This window comes from Camelus ferus, chromosome 23, assembly GCF_009834535.1.
Source record: "Camelus ferus isolate YT-003-E chromosome 23, BCGSAC_Cfer_1.0, whole genome shotgun sequence".
In the NCBI taxonomy this organism is placed as follows: Eukaryota; Metazoa; Chordata; class Mammalia; order Artiodactyla; family Camelidae; genus Camelus; species Camelus ferus.
This window is the reverse complement of record NC_045718.1, coordinates 23,272,903-23,299,812: the sequence shown is the minus strand read 5'-3', so window position 1 is coordinate 23,299,812 and position 26,910 is coordinate 23,272,903. Positions and strand designations below refer to the sequence as shown.

The window sequence follows — 26,910 nt, the reverse complement described above, 5'->3', positions numbered from 1 at the left end:
TTAGAATGCATTTTGAGAAAATAAAAATAAAATAAAGGGTTTCTGTCACACAGAGCCCATGTAAATCACCTAGCAATTATCTGTGCTCACTGAACCATCTTCTTCTCAATCAATCTCAGACACATGAGCTTAGATCTCTAGTTTCAGCTTCAGAGTCATCTCCCCTCGCCCCATACCTTCCCCCAAACTGCACACATTACCAGGACCATCACCCTCAAGCGTGTCTTCCTAAAGGGCATTGTCTTCTCCTACGAGCCCTGTTTTGTCTCCTCTTGGTTCTCCTTATTTAAAATTCTTCAAAAAATCAACTTTCATTAAAATTTCTCCAGTCTTTCTAATTTGATTTTATCTAATTCCTCTAACAAATCACTGTATTATTTGCCTAGCACAATTATGATATGATTATCTGTTTGTTTCTTTCTAAATTTCCTGTTTGTTGATTTCCATTGCACGTAAAACCTAGGCCACTTATCAAGGCTTATATAGGTCTTTGGCCTGCTTCTCTCGTACCATGAATGATGGCTCAACCACACCAGTGTTTGCACGTGTCCTAGGACACACTCAGACGCTCTCCCTTTCGTCTTTGCTGCCTACTGGAACACTTCCCCCAAGATCTCTTTACATGACTGACTCTCCCTCATTCAAATCTCATCCCAATGTCACCATCTCAGAGGAAACTTGTCTAAACACAGCCCTTTTAGAGGAATCTTGCCTCCATCATTCCATCTCATTGGGTCGTTCTTTAGTCTTCACAGTATTCGCACTTCATGGAATTATCTTGTTCAGGACTCTGATAGTCTGTCAGTATAGTTCTATGTTGATTATGCCCCTTGCTTAAAACAACACCTTTTTAAAAATATGACTGAAACATTATGCTGTACACCAGAAACTGTCACAACATTGCAAACTGACTAGATGCCAATAAAAAAAGCAAAAAAATAATTACATGCAGAATGAATAAATGAATGAATGCTCATTTAAACCACTTCTTCCTTTAGATGAGTAGATCTTTATACCGTCTTACCCCCAGGTCTCTGTCAGAGCTGCTATGCTATCTGAACATGACAGATAAATGCAAAAATATTTCTGGGTGAGGATTCAGAAAGAGAACTCAGGATGTTCAGTGTGTGCCTAAATGTCTAAAAAGTTCTGATTCTCAAAACTATGCTGCAAATCAATTCTCTTTTTCCCTGGATGAGTTGTAAGTTATTTTTGACTTATCAAAATGTAATTTTGCCTTATAAAATTTTATTTCATTAAAAACTTGGAATAAATGTCTCCATTTTTGCCATGCACTTGATTTGTGTAAGGACCGGGACAAATGGAAAACAGCAGCAGCCTGCTTCGCCCTCTGAGAAGGAAGACTAAAACAGGTGTTGGGAGAAACCTTCACCAACCCCTGCCTCATGCAACAGGGACTTCAGAACCGCAGCCAGCAACCTTTACATTTCTCTATGGACTGATATGTAATTAACATTGTAATTTCTATTTTACTGGAAAAAAGCACAATCACCAGAGCGAGTTTTAAAGGCAAAGCTAAGAAGATCTTTGCCATATTCACTAGTTTCTTCTTTGCTGAAGAAACACCAGGATCCTGATCATTTGAGAAGCTGCAACACGAAAACATGCTGCCTGTTAAAGAACATAATTTGCATGCATCTCCATGGCTATTTTAAAGAAAATAAGACCTTCCCTTTATTCCTCCTGAAAAATAAAATGTAAGAACTCTAAGCCCATCTAATAACTATGCTTCTTTCCAGTCCATTTGGGCTTGCCTGGCTTGGAAATCTGTCAGTGAATCCTGACCACGCTGTTACCCTGTTGGGAAAACACACACAGCACCTGAGACTCATGGTGTGGTGACTCTTGGGTTCCCACAAAACCTCCCTAAGGACCCCCCTTCAGATATGGAGGAGAAGTGAGGTTCCTTTGCTCTCTGGGTTAACACCGAAATGTCCAAATGGACACAAACCAGTGTCTCTTCACCCATAAATCTCAGCATCTGCCTCCCTGGTACCATCCGTATCACTCTTGCACTGAGCGCACGTGATGCCCAAGGGGAGAGGAGTTCATTTTATTCTGTCACTTAATCAACTGTTTTCAAATCACCCTCTACAGTATATGAGTAATAGTGACAGGAAAGGAGAATTTTTCATTTGCTCAAAAGGAACATGTTCTGTTTTAGCTATTATGAGTTTTTGATGACTCCCCATCTTTCTCTAAGTGAGTTTTAGCAAAATACGAACAGATGCGTAACAGGAACTTTACGACAGCCGGGAAACTACGTCGGGACCCTAAAAATGGAAAATTTAAGAATTAAAGACTCTTTCTCCTGAAACGTGCATCACTGCAATCCACGTGGTCACGTGTGCCTGCTGAGCGTCTTCCCCCTTTGCACAGCACTGTCAGTCACTGCTTTATCCTCGTTCTCAAAGTTCCTTTCATTGCTCCATCACCAGAGAACACATTTTACTTCTACAAGCTTCTGGTAAATTTTGATTCCTTAGGTACCTCTAAAAAAATACACACTTTTTAACTCAGCAGCCTGCAAATATTGGCCCTTTCACTTAACATTCTATAGACTGAGGACTAATTATACACTAAATGGTGCTCTCACTTACACATAACAAATTCTAAATAAACTGGAGTTTTCTGAGAAAAACTAAAAGCAAAACAGAGTGAAAGCGAAGAATATTTTTGATCGCATATGCAAGTTAACTAATCATAGGGGGGAAACAGAGCAGTAGAGAAAGTAAGTATGCTTTGTCAATCAAACAGCTATTACAAGCAAGTACGTGAGGACACAGAGAAAAGTTAATTAGCAAAATGTGAGAAGTCATAAAAAGAAGACTATCCACTAAAGACTGAGAAAAATTGGTTCTTTGTAAAAACGGGTATGTTTGGTTATAGATCTAAAAGAAAAGGTTCTAATTGTTCAAAAATGTAGATACAATAAACACATATTTGAAGGGATGAATGCAAATCTAGGTATCTGTTCTGCAGTGCTTTAATTTTACACTAAAAAGGGAAATAGCAAAGTATGGAAATATCGCCATGATCTCTAAGATTATGAAATGCCCGATGTTCAATTAAATTTTAAAAATCTCACCAGTCTGGGTAAAGAGACACACAAATGAGAGTTGAGGCTCACCTCTGTCAAGTGAAAACTAATGGCTTTGGAAGAAAACCACCCAGGCCACTCTTTTCAAATAGTTTTTTCTGTAACCTAGAAGAAGCCACAAGAGTCAGTGCAATTCTTTGCCTGAGGACATCATTCAGCGAGGCCAACATACAAAACACTAGGCAATGCCAGAGATGCAATAGAAAAAAAAAAAAAAAGGACAGAGAAAGAATTAAAACAGAAAGCCACTCCTGTGCTATATCATGATTCCTCCTCTTCTGGGATACTGCCCACAGCTCTGATGGACACTTACCAAAGTGCTAACTGAGCAGAAAGCAGTTCAAAAAAGGATGAGGAAAATAATCAAGGAGATGCAGTAATGTACTAAGGAAGAAATGGAAAAACAAGACGACTAGAAAGTCAAAGACTCAAGACACACACCATCACGGATTACAAAAGCATACAGAGCTGAGCAAGAATGAATTCTAGGTGTGGTAGGGGATAAAGATAAGAAAAGACAATGTCCCTGTCTTTAGAAGGGAATTACATGACTTTGTTCGCAAAATTCACTCAGTATATGGCTTAAAATTAAGGATGTAATTGTATAAAAGATCATAATGAACAGGAAAACTTTATTGAGTAGAATGTAAGACGCATCTCAAGAGAAGGTACAGGCTGAAATGTGGTTAAATTCGAACAGCTTAGATAAATTAAGCTTATGAATATTAGATCCATGACAGATTTTTCATAATGTCATGATGCACAGGGTACAGTTGCCCCTTTTAAAGCTGTTTCATAAAGGGAATAATACCACTGTTTTTAAATGTTCCTTGGTACCAGAGTTAAGAGTAAGAAATACTAAGCTGTATGAACTACTATTCTTTCTTTTTTTTTTTTTAATTATTGAAGTAGAGTCAGTTACAATGTGTCAGTTTCTGGCGTGCAGCACAATGTCCCAGTCACAGCATATACATACACACATTCGTTTTCATAGGTGAACTATTATTCTTGATTCAGCCAAGGCATTCAAATGCTAATAAAAATGAAAGGCAGGGAAATAGTAGAGGAAGGTAGAAAATATCATCTCATCCTCTTTATGAAAAAGGATTTAACCTAACCTATGTGAATACTAAGTAAGTAAGAAAACAGGAGTGAATGGGGCTATGCCTGTGTTTAGAGCAGAGGATCCCAGTTGAATGGCGGAAAGGAACCATCATTCATTTCCTGAAATGAAAACATAGTTCTCTTCTTTTTGCAACACCACAGCGTCTACTCTGCTATACTCTTCAATACTCTGTACTCAAACTCCTCAGTCAATACTTTGATTTCTTCTATACGTTACTTATTAAGTAACCTTTGAACCACTGGGACCAAAGGACCACAAGGGAATTTAAACGTTTTACCTCTCCTCCAATTCTAAACTTCACTTTAAAAGAGTTACGCAATAATCTTCACAATTCTAACCAACGGTCACAAAGGCACTGACACCCCCTGGAGAACTTTTGTTAAAGTTCATCTACCACCGTCCACTGGAGAACACGGTCAGAAAGAAAAACAACCGCGTGAGGTCTTGGTCTTAAGTGTGTAACTGAAGCATAAGTTGTAAACTGAAAAAGGTAGCAGAGAGCAAGAAAATTATGCAGTTTCAGATGCTTCCCCCAAAATATTCTTCTTGTTAAAAATTCACCACAAGGAAGGAGGGATGGCCGATAACAAAATAGCTGTTTAAAAATGAGAAAAAAGAAAAAAGAAAGGTAAGGGAAAAGAAAAGGAGGAAAGAGAAAGAGAGAGAAAGGGAGGCAGGGGAGGGGGAGAGAGAGGACCACATCTGTAAGTCCTCACCTGAGAAGAGACCCACAGCTCTCATTTTAAGAATCTTTACTTCACTACCAAACTTGTCTAGCATCCTCTTACATGCCTTGCCAAAGCACTTCTCTTACTACCACCATATCTTCAGTCTTACATAAATACATAATCGCGTACATTGTACAACTATCCACAGGCTAAGATAACTCTTCTTAATAACTACAGATGTGGTCTTTATAAACACGTTTTTACATGAAAGCCCCCTCCTTCTCAGTGGATCCGTTAATTATCTGCTTGCTATTCAGATGCAAGCAGGGCTCAAAGACAAAGGCTACTCAGACATTGAGTTTTTTATCCTGCCTTAATTTCTCTAACGATCCAGGCTCTGCGTTCAAAAGGACCCAAAGCCAAGCACTACCTTTGCTGATGAAACTTTAAAGATAGAAGTATTAAGAAAAAAGAGAATGTCCTAGAATGACGCTGACGTGCCCCACTTCATGCCGCACTGAACACTGTGAAATCAAGGTTTTGCATCTTGAAAACATCACTCATCTGATAGAGAGGCTTTCTATTTGAAGGTCTACTGGATTTGGGCTCCACTTTCTTAAAAACATTATATACCAGTTTATGTCTATGTTGCCTATAAAACACATGTGAATTCAAAATGGCCCATGTTGTAAGGATCCTCAGAGCTGCTCTACCAGCAACGGTGTCTGTGTGAGGTTGCCCTACACCACCACCACAAGGGACCTGGGGAGTGGCAGCCTTCTGTGTCAGGTCCTCTATGTCAAAACCCTTCAGACAATCTCTAAGAGGAAGACTTGGAATATTGCTGAATCATCCCTTACACAATGATGAGCAAAAAATGGATATAGCAAAGTAGCATGCATATGTGATCTCGTGTGTGTAAAACTGTGTGGACATTCGCACACATGTGTGTGTACACAGAAACACACACACACACACACACACACACACAAACACACACACAGCCTCAGTCTATTCCATTTGTGTATATACGCCTAAAGAAAGGTCTTGGCCAACTCCAGGGGAAGGACTTCAGATGTTACTTTTTTCTTTGTATCTTCTTGTAGCATCTGGATTTTGTATAAGATATTATTAATACTTTGTGAATGTCCGAAACAAAGAAAGGGGTAAAAGTCCTGTAATCCTGCAGACAGAATGTTAATTTAGTGCCTTCCTGCCACTATTTCCCTCTGCTCCTCCTCTCCCCAGCCCTGTCCACCTCTGCCTTCCAGGTAAGCATCCTCCAGCTTTAAATCACCTTCCCCAACTTCCCTTACCTGGTCGTGCTTCAGCACGACTAGCACCCAACCACACATGTCTCAGCATCATATTTCAGTTGCTCACTTGTGGCCTTATAATTGTAGTGTAGTTTTCCATGAGTATATATTTTCCGTCCACATTGACAGACCTGCCACACCTGCTGCGGCTGAACTTCGCTAGTACAGTGTGGGGCGCACAGACGCAACAGCCACGTGTAATGAAGTGTGTCCTCGGTGCACAAGTCAGAAATCTGATTTAGTTTGTAGGGTTAGACAAAAGGGGAGCCCAGGGTGAGGAAACACAACAAAAAAAAAAAACGTTGCTTCTAAAGAGACCTTTGGTAGCGTGGAAACTAGCCTTACAGTCACCTGAACGGCAGCCCGAATTCCAGCGCCCGCTGTACCACTTTCCGCATCTCAAGCCAGAAAGGGCTGAGTAACCCGGGGTCAAACATTCTGTGCCTCCGTTTCCCTATCTACAAAAGGGGCATGGTGAAGAACCACCTCTCTGTTTCCTGACCAAGCAAAAGAGAATACACATGAAAGTACCTGTAAAAAGATACAGCCTTGGGCTAAACATTCTCTGGGTGCTGACTATCACTAGACATCGTGGTGCACACATTCCTGTGCAACTATCTACGGGAAAGGCCCTGGAGATGGAGTCACAGGAAAGGATCTAATCAAGGTACTTAATCTGTCTGCGCCTCAGTTTCCTCATTTTACAAATCTGAATTAAAATACACATGTCAAGGGATGCGGGAATTAAACAACATAATGTACCTTACCATGCAAAATGGTATGCCAATATATGATATAAGTCAAACGTGGACTGTGCAACTCTAAGAATTTTAGAGCCATCGTCATCATTGCTATTGACAGATCTACACTAGTCAAACTTCACTCTCATCCTATTTGACTGAGTTGTACATTGAAGTCATGTTTTTAGTTTAGACCAAAGAAATTGTCAGCCAAAAAACATTTTAAAATGTATTACAGTGTATATGCAGAATAACTTCTCTCAGTCTCAGATAACTATTCCAGCTATCAAATAATATTCCTTTTTAATCACATCAGTTTGGGTGATATTTTATTGACATATAACAGTCATATAGCACTTTACTAATTTTTTTTTACCAATATTAACTAGTTAATCAATCTTCATACAGCCTTTGGAGATAAAATCATTTTCTGAAAAGCTTCTTTTACGTTTCATAATAAAAACCTAAGTATAATTAGGAAAGAGCGAATGAAAGTATCTCAATTATTACTTGATGTACTTATGCATGAAAAAAGCCTTTCCATTTAAATTCTTTCACTCTGAAAGTCAAGACAGCTTGAAGATAGGGGCAGGAAGAGGAGGCAAACATGTTATTCCACTAAGAAAGGAGTTCGTGAGCGAGACCTAGGAAAATCAGAAACTGACAAGGTTTTCTTCAAGGCTTCGAGATCATCCTTGATAACTAATTTCCTCTTGTATCTTTGAAAGCAGCACTCCGAAATAATTCTCACCCTCCAAGCCCAGTCCTTTAAATGGCTCCTAGATAATCCGGTAAAATAATCCAGGCTACTTAGAAATTTACACACTATGCTGTCCAAAAGTGTTTCTCCCAGAGATTAACCCAAAGGACCTAAAGTATTTATGGGATGTTTAAACGTTTTTCAGGCTGTTTTTTTGCTCAGAACTGTGTTCCTAACGTCTAAATTTAGGTCCAAAAAGTTGAACAAGAAGAGTAAAATCACTGAGAAGAAAAGATAGCCTCTTCCGACGCTCTCTAGACAACATGATATTGTGTCCGTAAATTAAATGATAAAAGACAAATATGCACTTTGTGAAACTGAAGCCAAATATTTAACATATCTAGGCGCTTATACAAACTAGAAGAATAGCTGCCCACCCACTGTGTACAGAATCACGTAGTATCACTCACTGCCACGTACAGTCAGCTCTAAGCACACACTTCATACGCCAAGCCATCCCCTTTGCTGTTAAGAGAGCTGCGAAACGTCATCAAAAACATAATTGAGCTCCCCTATTCAAACACCTTCGGTGGCTCCCATGCCTAGAGACATATTTTTTAAATGTTTCTTTTAAAGGGTCCCTAACAGCAAAGAAAAATGAAAACTTCAGAGGTCTGGGGGCATAGGGTGAAACAGTTTGCTAAAATGAGAGGAATGTCCTTGAAATCCTTGAAATTCATGTGAATTCTGGATGCTACTCTGTAGCAACCTCTCCATGTTAAAGTGTTCCTGGGATCATTCAAGAATCTCTGCTCGGCTCAACCTGCACTCATTGTCCAGGTGTCTTTGTCCAACGTCTTGACTTTAAAAGCTTTCTGTGTATTGATGACCTCCCAGTCTATATCTTCAGCCTGACCCCTTCCTGGAAGCCCAAACTCACATCTCCAGCATCCTGATCAACAGCTACCCTGGCGGGGGTGGGGGGAGTCTTCCCAGGCATCTCAAAGTTAACATGGCCATGCTGGCCTGGACTTGGTCTGGGCTGTTGTACTAAAGCGCCCACACAACACTGTCCCCTGGTAAAGGCATGAGACGCGCTGACCAAGAGTATTGTTTTATAACCATGGCCCGAGGAGCTTCACGGAGGTTAACACCAGCTTGTTGGCATTATTTATTGATAACAGTGTGATGGACGGTTTGCACCTGGTCTCAGAGAGACTCCCAGAAGTTCTGCCACTGAGATTGGTTACAGAGCAAGAAAATGCCCGTGCAACCAGCAGGATATCAGAAACTCTAGCCAAGATCCTATTTTTGGCTCCCTGGCCCTGTGGAGTTCTGTGCACACGCTGGTGGTTCTTGATTCAAACCAGAATGTCCTGGCATGGCCTTACAGAGGGGGACAATGGCAGCTGGCTTCCGGCCTCTCCAGCCCCTGTGCTGTGGTGTGACCCTTGCCTGTGCTGCAGATCTTTATTTGGGGGTGCTGTTTTCACACTGCACCATTTTCCTGCATGATACTATAGATCTGTAAGCACTGTTATCTGGGGTCCTCTGACTCTTCTTCAACAACTGAAGCCTGTCTAACAGACACTACTAGTGCAGTTGCTCTAAGCTCCTGACATTATCCCCAAACCAGCTCCTCCTGCACACTTCCCTGTCTCAGAAAAATGGGAGCTATATTCTTTTAGTTCATTAGGACAAAAATCTTTGACGCCTCACCTTTGCCCTGCCCAACTTGCCCATCAGTAAAGTCTCCTTGGCTTTCCTTTCAAAACACATTCAGAACCTGCCCCTATCTCACAACCTTCCCAGCTGTCACCTTAGTTCTAGCCTCCCTGATCCATCACCCGGATTATGACGACAGCCTCATAACTGCTCCCTCTATTTCTGCCCATGGCCTCCTCCAGCCTGTTCTCAACTCAGAAGCCAGAGTGGTCCTGGTGAAACATAAGCCAGAACACGACACTCATCTGTACCAAAAAGTCCAACTCCTGAGTGTAACTTACCAGGCCCTACATACAGAACGTGGTCCTCATCACCGGCCTGCCGTCGCCTTCTACCGCTCCCTCCTCCCAGCATCCCTGCTGCCCCTCTGCCTGCAGGGGATGCTCTCGTCTCAGGGAGATCCTAAGCCCTCTCCTGAGTGTTATCCCCCAGAGAGCCCCTTGGCTAATTCCCTCACTCCCTTTACTTAAAAGTCACCTTATCAGTGAAGCTTCTTCAGTGACCGTATCTAAAATTAATCACCAATAGCCTCCGACATTTCCTACCCCTCTTCACTACCTTGTTTTTTCTCCTGAGACTGATCGTACCTTCCCCCAGTAGGATGTGAGCTTGCTGAGGGTGAGAATTTTCACCTGTTTTATTCTCTCCTATACTTCAGTGCCTGGGACAGTGCACAAGAAGCAGGAATTCAATAAATATTTTTGAATGAATGATGATAGAATTAATATAAAACCAATGTTTTTCTTTTTTAAAAAAAGTCTAGTTCATCGGCATTCTAGGAAGGCAGGAAGCCCCAGGTATCCCCTGGTACACAACCAACTGCCCTCAATGGCACATCTACTCCAGGGGGAGGAGAACGGGCCTCGGATAAAGCCCCCTCCCTCGTGTGGAACAACAGGCCTTGCTCTGATCTGCCAGACTTGCTCGTGACCCTGCCCCGACACCCAGATACCTCAGTGACACTGTGCCCTCTGCCTAGAACATCCGCTGATTCCCACATCTTCCCCCAGAGAGCTCTGAGTCCACACTTAAAATCCTTTCACCTCTTCTTCTGTGTCTTCCCAACTCTCTTTAGGTGATGAATTTCTCCCTCATGTGATCCGGCTCCAATCTGCAAGTAGTTCTATTACAACTAAGTTTATAGCCGTCTCCCCCACTTCACTCTGACGAGGGGGTGTCTTCCAAGAAGCCATGTTCTTCCCATCGTTCTACTTGGCTCAATGCCCAGCCCAAAGGGCAACACTTTGGAAGTGCTCAATAAATGCCACTGAAGGAAGCAGTAAAAACAAAACTGAGAAGAGGGAGCAGTGCAGAGAACAGAATCCCCTCAGCAGGAAGTTTCCAAAGACCTAGACCCCAGGCCGCCACATGCCCTTGTCAGATATGTCCGTTTCTTCACCCAAAAAGCAGACAGAATACCTTCCCTCCCTCCCTGACGGAGGGTAGGGGGACAGGGAGGTAGAGCTCAAATGAAAAAAACAAAAGCCAAGTCTCCCATGAGATGTTTTTATTATCAGTGTATAGTATAGATCATAGGGTTTTTTTTGCCCTATTTTCTAATCTCAGAATTGATTCAGCAAACATGGAAATAACTAGATGAAAACCAGGTACATCCAGTATGACTGTGCCTCTCCTGGGTCACCACGTTCAAGGAGGAGAAAACCAGGAAGTGATGTCCAAAAAGATTAAAACCCAGGTTCTATACTCTCCATGTATATGGAGAGAGCGATGTTATGTAACATAAATCACTCTGTACATGGGACTATAATTCGATATTCATTACAGTCTAATACACAGAATAATAGGGAACATTCCAGCAAACTTTAATGTTTATTAAATTTTTTTTAGAGGCAGAAAATATAGGAACTGAAGACATAAGCTCTGGAGTCTGTCCGTTTAGGTCTGAATAACAGTGCACGCTACCTTTTGGAAAATGAGCTCCCTCTGACTCAGTTTCCACATAAGTTAAATAGAGATAATAAGGCACTTACCTTACAGGGTAGTTTAAGAGAATTAAGTGAGACATTACATGTAAAGGGTTAGAACAGTGCCTTGCACATAGTAAGTGCTCATTAAATTTTGTCTGTTGTTACTGGTATTCATGACTTTTGAAACTTAAAAGTGTTTCCATATATTTTTCTGTATTGATGTCACACTAACTTAAATGTAATGGAAGTTGAAAATCAAAGTTTTCCAAATATTTCAGCCAAGAAAAGATCTGTCTTGATACCTCTGCCCCCCCTCCTCCATCTTGCCTCAGAGGGCCTTTGTCAAAAACAGCACTTTGACGGAACACACATGCTGGCACTCGGTAACAGAAGAGGAAGTCACTCTCAGGTGCGTCAATGCTCCATTTCCCTGTCCCTCCCTGTAGCACCCCCCACGCCTTGCAAGCCTACCCACACCCCATCACCCTGAGACACAACCACAGCACGGAATGAAGTTACCATCGCCCACCCAGAGGTATAATTAATAGCTTGAGGCCAGATTAGATGAACCGTACTTGACGATGGCCTTACTGTCTGACTACCCACTTCCTCCTCCTTCCCTGCTGTTCACAAGGAATCCAGAATTCCTCCTCCACCAACACTAGGACTGAACTTTCAACTTCTCTGACTCTTTCCCCCTCAGCCCTGAAAAAGCTGAGCCCTGAAAGAACAGAGACCCCTAGGAATGAAGCTAAATCAAGATTCTGAAGACCCGAACTCTCATCCTCATAATACTACTTGGGGTAGGTCACTGGGACTTTCTGTGTCTTAGCTTCCTCATCCTTAACACTGTGATATTACTGCCTAATATACCTGCTCATGAAGTTTTAAGGGAGGATTAAAAGGGAGACTAAACATGGGAAATATATGTGGAAATTTGAGGGAATCATACAAATGAAATGTAATTCTAACATATGATTACTGGCTAATTTGCCTGCCTCCCTAATTAAACACTGATCTTAATCTTGGAACCATGCCATGAAAAGGATTTCTTTTATTAGAAGAAATTATACTCAAAGAGAAAAAAAATAATTTATTGAAACCATAGGGTTAGTGATACGACAATAAATGAGGCAACCTCTGCGTTTAAAAACACTGAATAAGCACAAAAATCCTTAAGATTTTTTTTAAGAAGCAAAAATACTCAATCAGCAGTAAATACTAATAAAGCTAAAATGGATTGTCTGGGTAGAGCAGAAAGAAATAAATCAGGTCATATTTTGAGCTCTGTTTGTGTTCATTCCAAAAACAATGTGACTTCTTTTTTTTCCCTGCCCAAAACCAATGACCTCACTTTAAAAGGTAAGACTGCAACTACTTGAATTAGATGCTTCCACCCAGGAAAGAGATAAGGCAGGAGGGAAAAATATCACAGCAAACAAACCTCACACTTCTTGAGAACCTAAATGCCTTACGGGGACTATTTCTTTACCCCTCACAGCAACCTGATTTGATGGGTATTCTTTCCTCATTCCGGATAGATTCTTTAAGGCTCAGAGTGGAAAATTACTTGCTCAAGATGACAACTCCAGTAAAATACTCAAATGGAGTTTAAAACATCCTATCTGATCCCAAAGTTCAGGCTTTTACTACTCCTCCATGCTCCCTCCACCAAAATACCCTAGAGCTCTCCTTCTAAAACCCAAGAGAAGTGGGAATTATTCAAAGATTGTAGTACCTCTAAGGACTCTGTGCATAAATGGAGAATGAAGTGGAAGGGATCTCATGCAGGAACAGACAGTTGGCAGGCTCACTGTCAATACTGAAAATGGCTCCACCACCTTCCATTATAGTAGAGAATTCAGTGTCTAAGTATCTGAAGAGCCTTTTCAAAATTTCAGTCAAATAGATGAGATGCAGAAGTGTCTGAATATGGTAGGAGCTAAATGAGGATTGAAGAAGTCTAGCTTCCATAGCTTTCAATAAAACTTGACTGAGAACTTGTATGCGTAACTCTGTAAACAGAGGGAGGACGGAAGTAGCATTTGGGGACCCCTGGCAAGAGGAAACAAGAAGGGGAAGGTCTTAGAACAAGAACTGTTCCAACTCATTCAAATGATGCAAAACCAAGTACAAGATGAGAAAGAATCTGCTCAGTTGATGATTCAGATGATTTTCAATCCAATTTGACTTACACCAGGTAAGAGAAGTAGGCTTGATAGGAAGATGAATGTGTACAATTAAAATGCTTTCAACAATCAGTCTCATCTCTCCTTGAAAGAAAGTTCTAGGGCTTTCTTCTTGACCAAGAGTCTTGGTTTGACCAATGAATTGTTTTGAACAAAAAGAAATCCACAACAAAAATATAGCCATCACCAAGGAGCCTAACTGAAATTTTTAAATCACTTTGGGATTAGCTTTTTTAAAAAAGTGTTTTTCCTTAAGGATACTGTTCTGCTATTATAGAGTAAATTAAAACTAAATTAGTTTTTATTCAAAAACTCCATTTTTCTGTGTAGTAGTAAATTGCTTTTAGTTGGTGTCTAGAGAGGCAATGAGTAATCACTTCTCCCTAGACACCTAAAAAAGGCAGTTATCAGAGTCATACTTCGGCTAGATTAAAGATGTGTGCCACAGCTTGTTAACTGGGAGGGGTACCCACCTTAAGAGGGTCACACCACAAACACATCTTTACTATCTTATGTGGCCACTGCCATGTTTACTGCACTTTTTCTGCCCTCTATTTTCCCCTCATTTGCCACAGCAAAGTTTCTCAGTCGGCAATGGTTATCTAACCATGGGGGCCTCCAGCAAGGTAACCCCAAGTTCACAAGTGTCCACTGGTAGGTCTAAGACAAGGCAAAGGAAAAGAAAGTGGGGAGACAACAGGAAAGAAACAGAAACTCAAGAGTAGAAGAGGATGAGAAGGAACAGCAAGAGGGAAAAATAAAGGGGAAGGAGAAGAAAAGATGGCAAGGTAAGAAAAGAGGGAGGGGGTGCCATTTGGAGAAAAAGAAACTGTGGGAAAGAGGACAAAAGTGGACTGGACCCCCACAAGCAGATCAGGGGGCTTTGTATTGTGTTATCGCCTCTTACTCTTACTTGTCTTTCCCCAAAGAGTCAACGAGTAACAACTCCTGGGGGCCATTACCTGGATGAGTTCGTCCAGCTCAGTCGAATTGACACAGGAGTGCTGGGAAATGAACGTTTGCTTCTGGATCACAATGGTGGTCCTCTGAGAAATCTCGTGAGGCTGCTCCAAAGCTTTGAACACGGTGGCGCCGATGATCAGATAGAGGACAACCACCAGGAAAATCGTGGAGACCGTCTTCCATTTCATAACATTAATGGTCGTGTCACTCTCCACCCGGGAAGCAAGCACTGTGGGTTTCGTGGAAAACGAGAGCCTCGGTTTGGAGTTCTGAGCGGCAGACTTAGGATCCAGCAAGTCGGGTGCCGCCACTGACAACAACAGAAATGAAGGTTAGGTTGGAGGAGGTTAGAGGGGGAATGGCTCGGCTTTGTGAAGGGGTCAGCAAAGGCTGACTCAACTCCGCTTGCTCCCCTGGTGGAAGCTCTGGAGCCAAACCCAAAAGGGCTCCCACTAGATTGCAGCCAGGACCACATACATGGGTTCAAGGAAGAGGGGCTGGGTCTTAGCTCTCTGCTGCTATTGGGGTTTCTGATGGGAGGAAAAAAACAGGAAGCAGATCAAGAAACTTAAAATAAAATAAAAGCATGCCTGAGGTCTTCTTAGTTAATTTCAAAATTTCTGTCTGTCCAACATGCTAGTCAGCACATTTACAGAGCTCTGAAGAGTTGAGAGTACTAAACTAGGTATCTGAATGCTCATAAAGAAGGCTAATAATGGATTATTCTTGTTCTCAAGAACTTGACGTTTGATATCACAAACAATAGATGTAAAGAACATTACTTATTTTTAAATATTTTAAAATTCATTATAGTAAAGCAGTTGTATTGTAAGTGAATTTGAGATCCAAACATTGTTGCTCAAAGTAAAACATTAGCAATTTTCTGGTAAAACAGGATGGCAAATAAACCACTCAGGAGCTCAGTCATTTCTTTCTGCTGTCCTCCAAAACGGGCTCATGTGTAAGCATTCTCTGTGTTTTGCTATTCAATCTCTGACATCTTTAAAAAGAAAACAAAAGTATTGCTACGCATTCTGGCACAATCCTAGGTGTAGCCAAGAGATGACAAGCTCCTTCCATTTCAACAGTGAACATCATAAAAAAAAAATTTAAAACCTTGTCTCACACCTTAGACCCTACATGCTATGTACAAAGCTAATTGCTCCATTAGAGTGGATTTATGTGTCCTCTTACAAATTCCCTTATACTCTAAGGTGACTCTAAATCCATTTATTATTCATCTCAGCTGTTCAAAAATATCATTAATGGATTTCTTCTTAGGAAATTCAAGAGATACTAGACTTCTACTTCCTAAAGGGAAAATGAGCCATCTACAATAAGAGTATTTGATTGGAAAGGCAACATTGAACCAAAAGGGGTAACAGAATGGCTGAAAATGGGGGACTTAAAAAAAATTGCCAATCCAACCAGAATCATCAATTTCACATTCACAATTGCTATAGATATAAGTAAAATTACTCTAGTGTATATGATACAAGTTTAATAAAATAACTTAATCAAAAAGACACTTTTAGGTAAGTATGTAAGAAATCCCTCAGAAATTGCACCCAAATACCCTACAGGAACCTGAAATTACTTGAAAATAAGAAGGGAATAAAGAGAGTGTCCATTTTCACGTGGCTGCAGACCTTGCCCTCTTGACGACCACTGGGAGTTAAATGTTGGACTACCACAGTGGGAGTTCATGAAATGGATCTCCTATTGCCCATCGGAAGGAAGCTTTGCAAACAAAGCTATGGGGAGCATCAGACCTGAGGAGTATTGTACAATGATGGCAGATAACGGAGGGCTCCTCAATCAGCCAAACTCTGAATGGTTCTGACTCTGAAGAGATGGAAGTCAGAGTCAGAGATGAGGTAACTGTACCCCTGGCTCCAAGTAGAGGTTCTACATAAGCACAAATCATTTCTGCAGTTTCCTATGGCTGAGCCTGCCGTCTACAGGTGTGCACAGCTTCCCTCCTGTTACAGTCCCCGGCTCCAAATAAAGCCCCACACCTTTAACCTGTGATATTCATAATGGGAACTTCATTCAAAATTAGCACTGGATATGTGTTTAATGTTTTAATTTTTAAAACCTTTTTAACAGAACTGACGATAACAGTTAAAATCACTGTCATCTGCTGTCTAGCCACCCCACCCCACTTCCAAGCTGCTTAGTGAGTCTGAATGAAAAATAAAGGTCATAATCTAAAATTAAGCTATCTTTGGAATAAAAACAACAGAGAATCACAGAGAAGCTCCACATTCTCTCTCTGAAGGAAGCTTTCTAAGCCTTTCCTTCCCGGTTCTCTGTGCTCTCTCATATTTCTGATTTTTCACATCAATGGTTTCTAATCTGTAGAACTGGAAAACACCAAGACTGTTTACCTCCATGCTCCCAAATCCCAATCCTAAAATGCAATGCCAAACTAAGATATTATCAGTATATGCTTTTGGGGAAAGGGGACAGGTTTTTTTTTTTTTTTAAAGATTGTGTGTTTGTGTGTGTGTCTGTGTGTGTATATTAAGCTAATATATTTCCTGATGGAGTTCAATTCTTTTGAGCTATTGCTTTATTTTTTAATTAGTAGATGTGTGTGTGCGTGTGTGTGTGTGTGCGTGTGTGTGTGTGTGTGTGTGTGTGTGTGTTGCACATCTGGCAGACAGAATGGGCAGAAACTGGTGAAATACCAAATTAAAAAACAGCCTTTCCTCTCGGTCTAACATGGGAACCCTCTGGGTTTCCATCTCCCTGTCGTTTGATGCATGATCCTGAAGAGAAGCTCCTTAGAACACAGAGTCAAAGATTCACCCCTTCCACACACACTTAGCATCATCACTACCTCCCTTCTCTGCCCCCAGCACATCACAGCCTCCTCTTAATCCTGGTCTCTAATCTTCATCCAGGTATGTCTTCTACGCTCCCGGCCACAACTGGCGACTCAATACCAGGAGATATGAGCTTTCTTCAGCACCACTGACCATCCCACCACGCAACGGGCAACAAGTGTGACCAGGGTCACCATGCGTCCTGCCTGTCGGCTACTCCCAAGAGCTGACCCTCCTCCTCCTTCGGAAACTCCTCCAAGTGTCCCAAACCCATACCCAAGGCAGATGCAAAATCCCTAGGCACCAGCGGGAGAGTGGGGAGAAGCAGCCAGGAGAGGATCCGGGGATAGGTCTGTCTCCATCCCCAGATTATGACCCAACACCCTGGACGGGAAATGAAGGTGGAAAACGTCCGACTACTGCCAGCTGGACATTTACAGCCCTCCCGGGACTGGCTGGGGCGGAAAGCGCGCGGCGGGAGGTGGGGAGGGGGGTACCCGCGGGGAGGGGGGGGGTCTCACCTCCTGCTGTATAGCCGGGTCTCTCCCGCGAGGCGCTGGGAAGCATGAGGCATGCAGCATTCAAAATGTTTTTTTTTTTTTTTTAAAGACGGACTTGAAGCTTTTACAAACACGCCATTGTACTCACTTCTTATTCAGAGACGGGCTGCACGCTCCGAGCTGCACGGGCAGGCATTTTCCCCGGCTTTGTTTTACAAGGTGGGAAGAGCGGGGCTGGACGCGGGAGGGAGGGTGGGGGGAGCGTGAGAAGAAACGGAATCGCGGAAAGGAGGGGACACCGGCAGGCTGGGCAGAGGGCGAGGCCGAGGCCAAGTTGGGCTGGGGCGCCGCCGCCCCCGCGCGCGCCTGCGGCCGGGCCCGGGTCACCCGGAGAGCGCGGGCGACCCGGGTCCCGCTCGGGCCCGCAGCCGCCGCCGCCGCCGCGCGCTCCGCCCCGGGCTCCGCGCTGGCCCGGCCCCGGCGCGGCGCGGCGCGGGGGCGGTGGGTGCAGCCCGAGCGGCCGTGCGCCCCAGCGTCTTTGTGCTCGAGCCTCGCTCAGCCCCTCTTCGCATGTCTTTGTGCGTCTCCCCGGCAGAGCCCTCGGTGCCCCGGGGGCCGAGGTGGGGATGAGGATAGGGGTTGGGGTGGCAGGGTCTCGGCGCGCCGGGCGCCCTCCTGCCCACAGCTCGGCCGCCCGCCGCCGCTCTCCCTTCCAGGCTTGTTCCTCTCGCCCCTCGCCAGCTCCTTTCCCTCCTTTCGGAACTCCCTCCCCCTCGCCTCTCCCCCCTCTCTGTTCACCGCCTGGGCTCGCCTCTCAGCACCCACTCCGAGCCCAACCTTAGCCTGCGTCTCCCCTGCCTTTCCCAAAGTCCCTCTTAAGCTGCCTCCCCGCCTGGAGGGCTCGGCCCTCGGGTTCACCTGCTGCCTCTCCTCTCGGTCCCTTCCACTAACCCTGCCCCCTCCTTATATTCGCACTCACACTATGTGGCACGCCAGGCTCCAACCCACCTCCTTCCAAGTTGGGGTGTGGGATGTGGGACCGAGCTTTGGGAAGCGGGTCCCTGGCCCCCAGCACATGGGCAGCCTCCCCTCCCTTTGCGCTCCCGCAGGGTTGTACAGAGAAATGCCCCCATTCTCACGTACACCCTGAGACTCCTGGAGTGGGGGCGGTAATAAGGGTGCTGATTTCTTCCAGTCGGCGCCCGGGGAAGGGGTATCAAGTCACCAACAACCTCCACCCAGTCTCCAAGGGTGCTGGACCTGGGTAGTGAGCTCTGCTCAGCAGAATGTTGAACGAATGGGGAAGGCACCGGGAGCCAGGGTGAAGACGTTTAGGGATGCAGAGGAAACGGAAGAAAAATCGATTAGTCTCTCAGGACAAGACCCCTTTTGCTGGGGACAGAGGTTGTGAATGTGGTCGGTAAAGCAGCGCGGTGGGAGACCTCGGACCTCGGTCAGAGCTCGGCGCTCCCCTCCCACCTCGGCATCAAGATCCCAGCTTGGCAGGTACCAGACCCTGACTGCCGCGCCAGGGCAGCTGATCTCGTGGCAACTGGGGTGCGGGAACCGAACCCACAGAGGAGGGGGAGAAAGCTCGCAGGGGACAGGGTCAGCTATAATAAGCGAGTCTTCTCACCAGTGCACATGATACAGTGGCACTTCAGCCGGTTTGTGAACTCTTCCTTCCCACTTCTGCAGCGGGAATCCCCTACTGACCTCCACCCTCCCACGTCCACCGCTGCGCGAGAGTTTATCTTCCAGAACCTCTGCTCGGCCAAATTGGAGTATTTTCCCAGTTAGCAGAATTTCCCAGCGAAAGCTACAGACATGAAGGAGGTAAGGGAGAGAAGAAGGACTCTGGATTGTAAAAAGAACCTCGTAAACCTTCTACAAGGCTATGGCTGTCAATGATTTAAAATGCCAAATTATTTTTTAAATTCCAGGATAGATTTGGCCAGCTTTCTCGTTCTTTCTCCTACTAAAAAATGTCCTCCTTATTAGGAATTCCTTCCTGCTGGAATGGAAACATGTTTTTCTCGACTTCTGCTCTCAATAATAATTTAATCAGATGTGATGTCCTTTCTAAAGTGTGAGTCTGATCCTCTCATTCACCGACTTAAAACCCTTTCAGACTCTCTAAGTCACATATAATGTATTTCCTGATCTGTCCTCTTTTTTTCATTCCTAGCCTCCCTGGTTACTGTCATCTTCCCTCACACACATTCCCCAGTCTTCTCCCCAACTCTGCATGACTAAGACACTGCATCAGAAAAAAACAAAACAAAACAAAACAAAAACAAAAAAACAGAACAAATAGGATATGGTGTGTGTGTGTGTGTGTAAATTTTATTCTAAGGAATTGGCTCCCACAATCATGGGGGGTACCAAGTCCATCTGAAATCCCTAGGACAGCTCCAGACATTCAGGCAAGAACTGATGCTTCAGTCTTGAATTTCTTCTTTTCTGGGAACCTCAATTTTTTACTCATAAGACCTTCAACTGGTAATATACAGCCTACCCACATCATCAAGGGTAATCTTTCCTTAAAGTCAACTGACTGTAGGTATTAACCACATCTACAAAATGCCCTCACAGCAACCCCCAGCTAAGTGTTTGATGTAAAACTAACCATCACCGGTATTATCCTCCACATCTTATCCTAGCTGTCCAGAAGTTTCTCCTGAGTCCTGGTCAGGTGTCTCACTGTTTACTTCCCAGGGCAACTTACGCATCCATCTTTGTACTTGTCATGTTGTATTGTGCTTCTTTAAACTAGACTGTAAGCTCGGCTGGGGCATAAATCACATCTGTTTCCCATAGTGTCTGCAGTAACCACTGACTGGTAATAAATAAATGTTTGATAAATATCTGAGTGAAACTGTGATTGTAGACATCATTTACCTGGCCTCCTACAAAATTGGAACTAAGTATTCTACATTCATAGGAAATGAAACGAATTTACCACTTTCAGAATCGCTTTCTACCCTATCACTGGCTTTTTGTTCTCCAGGTAAAATAATCCCAAACACTTTGAGGTTTTTGTTGTTGTTGTTTTGCTGTTTTGTTTCTTGTTTTCACTTTCCCCCTTTTGTTTAACTACTTGGTGAACTTGGTGATTCTTTTTTTTGGTTCTATCTAGGTATTTTGCAAATTTAACCACACCTTCCCTTTGTCAAACTGGCTAATGCTTACTGAATGGGGCATTGAGTCATAGTTCAAATATGCCTGTATAGTGCATCCCTTTCCCAGACTCATGGGATACAAGACTTACCACCAATCCCAAATCCTGAACTGTCACTTTCCCTCCCTTTCTCTGTCAGTTCATGTGTAGCAGTGGTCTTCTGTGTTCCCCTTACCTTATCCTCACATTATGCACACATATATGTAGAGGGCTGGGGGTAGAGGTCATGGATTTACTTTACAGAGACATGAAAATAAGAGCTTAAAACAAGAAAATTCCAAATTGTAACATCAGCAAGAATCACTCCAACAAGCTAGCCTTGCTGTTGTAATTCACAAGTAATTCAAAAAACCCAGGAAACTAGTCCCTGCACTGACTCTGGCCCTGCCTTCCACTGCAGCCCCCCACAGCCCCCTCAATTAAATACTCCTATTCCTTTAAAAGCCTTCTTCGGCTTACTTGCCGTGTTTGAAGTAAGAGATGGGGGTAAAAGGAAATACACTAGCTTGTGTATCATTGCAACTGGAGAAACAAGGAAATGGGATGGTTTATCCTGTTTAATTTTATGCCCCCATTTCTCAAGGCATATAAATCCCATCAGAGGTGTTACAGAAAGACTAGATGGACTCTATTTCTTTCATGCTACCACACCCAGACTACTCAACACCCTTTAACTTTGTTATAATAGATAAGAAAACCTGACATATGTAATAAAAAGATTTTGCTCTCCCAAATTCTATACTCCCCTCATTCCAGTGATTTCAGAGCTATTGTTATGCTCCAAGTAGCAACATGAAATCTGCAGGACTTCACTTTCATATCTGTTTTTCTTTTTGACCTTGGCCTATGCATAGTTTAAAAAAAAAAAAACAAAAAGGGCATGCCATTGCCTTTTCCCTGATTCCAATCAGACCTGGAATTTTGGAGTCAAAGTGACTTCTGTGGAGATCCTAACTGTATCATTTGTGAACCAGGTGAGTCTGAGGGAGTTCCTTTATCTCTCTGACCATCAGTTTCCTCATCTACAAAATAGGGATAATACACTGAACTCACAAGGGATTGTTGTGAGAATTACACATATACGTGTGTTTAACATTGTAGGTCCTCAAAAGAACTCTGTTCTCTCCTGTGCTTGACCTAATCCAGTGAACCAGGGGACTCTTGGCTCTGCAATAAATCTTGCCATTTATTTAATCTTCTGGATAGCACAATTGCACAGGTCTAAGATGAGGAAGAATGAATCACATTCATCAAATATTTATTGAATGCCTGCTAGCTGCCAAGCAGGAGCCCTGTGGATATGGCAAGGTTGCTGTCTTCATTAAGCTTATGGTCTAGAGATGGAAGGTGCTAAACAAACAAAATTACAATTCTGTTAAAAAGTCCACGAATGATAAATGTTAGAGAGAAGGGAACCCTTCTACACTGCTGGTGGGACTGTAGTTTGGTACAGTCATTATGGAAAACAGTATGGAAATTCCTTAAAAAACTAAAAATAGGCTTATCCTATGATCCAGCAATCCCACTCTTGGGCATATATCTGGAGGAACTCTAATTCAAAAAGATACATGCTCCACAATGTTCATAGCAGCACTATTTACAATAGCCAAGACATTGGAAGCAACCTAAATGTCCATTGACAGATGACTGGATAAAGAAGTTGTGATACATTTATACAATGGAATACTACTCTGCCATAAAAAGAATAAAATAATGCCATTTGCAGCAACATGGATGGACCTGGAGATCATACTAAATGACGTAAGCCAGAAAGAGGAAGAAAAATACCATGATGTCACTTATATGTGGAATCTGAAAAAAAAAGAGGACACAAATGACCTTATTTACAAAACAGAGCAGACTCACAGACATAGAAAACAAACTTATGATTACCAGTGGAGGAAACGGAAGAGGGTAGAGAGGGATAAATTGGGAGTTTGGGATTAGTAGATACTAACTGCTATATATATAAAACAGATAAACAACAAGGCCCTACTGTATAGCACAGGGAACTATATCCAATACCTTGTGATGGCTTATAATGAAAAAGAATATGAAAAGGAATATATATATATGGTGTACTATTATGCTGTACACCCAAAAATTAACATGTTGTAAGTTGACTATACTTAAATTTGAAAAAATAGTGACACAAGGGAAAAATAAAATAAAATTCTGATAAATGCAGTAAATGGGAGGTACAGAACACAATGAGAGTATTTAATGTTGGAGGGTCCAGGAAGGCCTGTCTAAGGCAGTGACATTTGAACCATATAGTTGAGCCCTGAAGATGAACAAAGGTGGAGAGGGAGAGGCAAGATGTAAGGAAAGAGCTTCCCCTGGAGCAGGAAGAACTTGTGTCAGGAATAAGCGTGGAGAATTTGGGGAGCTCAGAGAGTGAGGACGGGTGGCAGACAGTGACCAAGCTGGAGAGGCAGGCAGAGACCAAGTTGTACAGCCTTGAGTTTTAATTAATGGGACTTGGACGAACTTTCAGCAGAACACTAACTTCATCACATGGCATTCAAAAGAAATCACTTGGGTTGCTACATGGAGAACAGACCACTGTCTGTAAGCATGTAGACAGCAAGTTTAGATGCTGTTGCTTTAGTCCAGGTGAGAGAGTTGTGGTGACTTGAATGAGGGTGGAAGAGAGGATATGAGAGGTGGCAGCAGCAGGGCAACGAGGCTCTGTGATCCATGGGGTGTGGGGAGAGAATGGTGAGGGAGGGCATTATCCAAGAGGTTTTAGTTCACTGCAAACTCAGAGACAACAGTACAGGCAGTACTTCTTCGAATGCCTGCCTGATGCGACCTCTCCCAGGACACTTATCTTCCCCGCTCATGGCTCTTGTGTTTCTTGTGGGACTCATCCCTGATTGTGGGGGCTGTGTGTGTACTGGGTCTCAGCCAGCACAGTCGTGCCCCTCAGCCATCAGTTGGTTCAGGCATGAGCCTGTGAGCCACTTGGCCAATGAAACTTATGCCAGAGTTTCTGAGAAAACAGACTTTGACTCTATGCCACTGACCTTGAACCTGAAAGCCTTCCAGACTATTATGCCAATAAGAGAGGAGAAGCTACCTGAGAATGGAGCCAATACAGAACAAACAGAACCAAAATGACCAGGTCCCTGTGACAATGTTTGAACAATCCCCTGTATCAAACCATAAGCTATACACGTTTTCTTCTTGTGTGAGCCAGTTTGTCTTGAGATTTCTGACCCTAGAAATCAAGAGTCCTGATTGAAACATTACAAAGCAAGGAACTGGAGCAAATGAGAAATAATTTACCTTTATGGGGGGGTCTCTAAGCTGACCCTCAGTGAGTCCTGCTTCCTAGTATTCATGCCCTGTGCTACACTGACCTCCCCCCGCCTTGAATGCGGGCTGCTAATGAACAGGATATAGCAAAAGCAATGAGATGTCCCTTCCAAGGTTAGGTTATAAAAAGACTGTGGCTTCCCTCTTGTGTGCACCGTCTCACTCTCTTGGATCCCTCCCTCTGGTAGAAGCCAGTTGCCATGTCATAAGGTAGCCTTGAGGAGAGGCCCATGTGAACCTAGAACTGGATTTCCTGAGGGCTTCCAACAGCCACTAGCTTAAGCTTATAAGTTAGTTTGGAGGCTGATCCTTCCCTAGTTGAGTCATGAGATCACTATCGTCCTAGATGACACCTTGAATACAGCCTCTTGAGAAACCCTGAGCCAGAACTACCCAAGTAAATTCCTTCCAAGTTCTTGAGCCTCAAAAACTGTGAGATCATCTAGAGGAAAACATAGCAGAATACACTTTGACATAAATCAAAGCAATATTTTGGGGGGCTCCATATCCTAGAGTAATGGAGATAAAAGTAAAAATAAACAAATGGGACTGAATTAAACTTAAAAGCTTTTGCACAGTAAAGGAAAACATAAACAAAATGAAAAGACAACCTATGGAATGGGAGAAAATATTTGCAAATGATGGTACCAACAAGGGATTAATTTCCAAAATATATAAACAGCTTACTCAGCTCAATATTAAAACAAACAAACAAATAATCCGATCAAAAAATGGGCAGAAGACCGAAATAGATTTCTCCAAAGAAAATATCCAGGTGGCCAACAGGCACATGAAAAGATGCTCAATATCACTAATTATTAGAGAAATACAAATCAAAACTACAATGAGGTATCACCTTACATCAGTCAAATGGCCACCATGAAAAACTACACAAACGATAAATGCTGGAGAAGGTGTAGAGAAAGGGGAACCCTCATACACTGTTGGTGGGAATATAAATTGGTGCAGCCACTACGGAAAACAGTATAGAGAGTCCTTAAAAAACTACAAATAGACTTTATGATCCACTCCTGGGCATATATCTGGAGGAAACTCAAATTCGAAAAGACACATGCACCTCAGTGTTCAAAGCAGCACTGTTTACAATAGCCAATACATGGAAGCAAACTAAATGTCCATTGACAGGTGACTGGATAAAGAAGTTGTGGTATATTTATACAGTGGAATACCACTCAGCCATAGAAAAAAATGAAATAACGCCATTTGCAGCAACACGGATAGACCTAGAGATTATCATCTTAAGTGAAGTAAGCTAGAAAGAGAAAGAAAAGTACCACATGATATCACTTATATGTAGAATCTGAAAAAAAAAGAGACAAATGACCTTATTTACAAAATAGAAACAGACTCACAGACACAAAAACAAACTTATGTTTACCAAGGGGGAAGAGGGATGGGGAGGGATAAATTGGGAGTTCAGAATTTGCAGATACTAACTACTATGTATAAAATAGATAAACAACAAGGTCTTACTGTATAGCACAGGGAACTAGATTCAGTATCTTACAATAAGCCTACAGTGAAAAAGAATATGAAAAGAAATCACTTTTCCTTTTCATATTCTATGCTGTACACTAGAGACTATGAATCACTATGTTGTACACCAAGAGACTAACACAATGTTGTAAGTCGACTATAGTTCAATTAAAATTTTTTTTGAAAAATACAGAAACATTGATTTCTGTTTGATAGAAATTATATTGAGTTTTCTTACCAATTATAAAGCTAAAACTGTTTTTTTCAGTGATGAGATTTATGTCTTAATTCATTTAATAAATTAATTTTGATTTTCCATCATAAAAAAAAGAAACTGGGCTAGATAACAGCTCATCTGCTAACACAGCTGGCAAATCATAGCCGGCACTGGTACACATCACCATTCACTCTCACTCTCAAAGATGCGCAGTTCAGATGTTCTTTCCGTTTGCAACACCACCTATATGTTTTATGCCATGTATGGTATAAGAAATACATTTATTCACTCATTCAACTAGTACTTATTAAGCACCTTCTGTGTACCAGTAAGTCATTTTTCTAGCATTTGGGCATATACAGTAGTAAAGAAGACACACTAAATCTTTATAATCACGGAGTTAAAATAAGGAAAGCATGACACTAGTAAAATTATGTCCGTATCTGATCGTAAAACATCATTGAGTTACTGAGTTTCAGAGTAAAGTGCCTCCATTTGAAAAATGAAAAAAAAAAAAACTCATGTTTCCATAAAACTTTGCAACATTAATCAATATCAGGAGGTTCATTTCATGAAAATAAACTCTATATAACACTCAGCAATATCTTTTTTAATGGCTTTATATATTTGCTTATTTTATAATAAAAATATATATACAAAACTATGAAGAAAGATAACATTTTAAAATGTAAATAAGAATCTCTTTTGTAATGGTAATCCTTAGCCCCATGTGATTTCAGTTTTGAAAGTTTATGTAAGTCAAAACACCCATCTTTTGCATATAAACATCAGTAATTAATTAGTGTACACACAAGTGTTCATTATTAAAAAATAAGGTAATATTCATGTATAATTTTGCTTTACAGGGAGTAAGATATAGACTAAGG

The 26,910-nt window shown here is 42.3% G+C and overlaps 1 protein-coding gene across 5 annotated transcripts in view; it reads right to left on the bottom strand.

The window, feature by feature from the left end:
* The window catches only part of KCNK2 (potassium two pore domain channel subfamily K member 2), a 177,967-nt gene that overhangs the window by 92,701 nt on the left and 58,356 nt on the right, over positions 1-26,910 (bottom strand). The window contains exons 1-2 of one of the 5 annotated variants that reach the window (XM_032466477.1): positions 17,829-18,971; positions 14,476-14,786 (exon numbers count right to left, since the gene is read on the bottom strand). In XM_032466477.1, the coding sequence (XP_032322368.1) occupies positions 14,476-14,786; positions 17,829-17,874 (357 nt within the window). In that variant the 5' untranslated portion in view covers positions 17,875-18,971. Of the gene's footprint in view, positions 1-14,475; positions 14,787-17,828; positions 18,972-26,910 lie in introns of those variants that run through there. The other 4 variants (XM_032466474.1, XM_032466473.1, XM_032466476.1 and 1 more) reach the window with 4 other exon arrangements.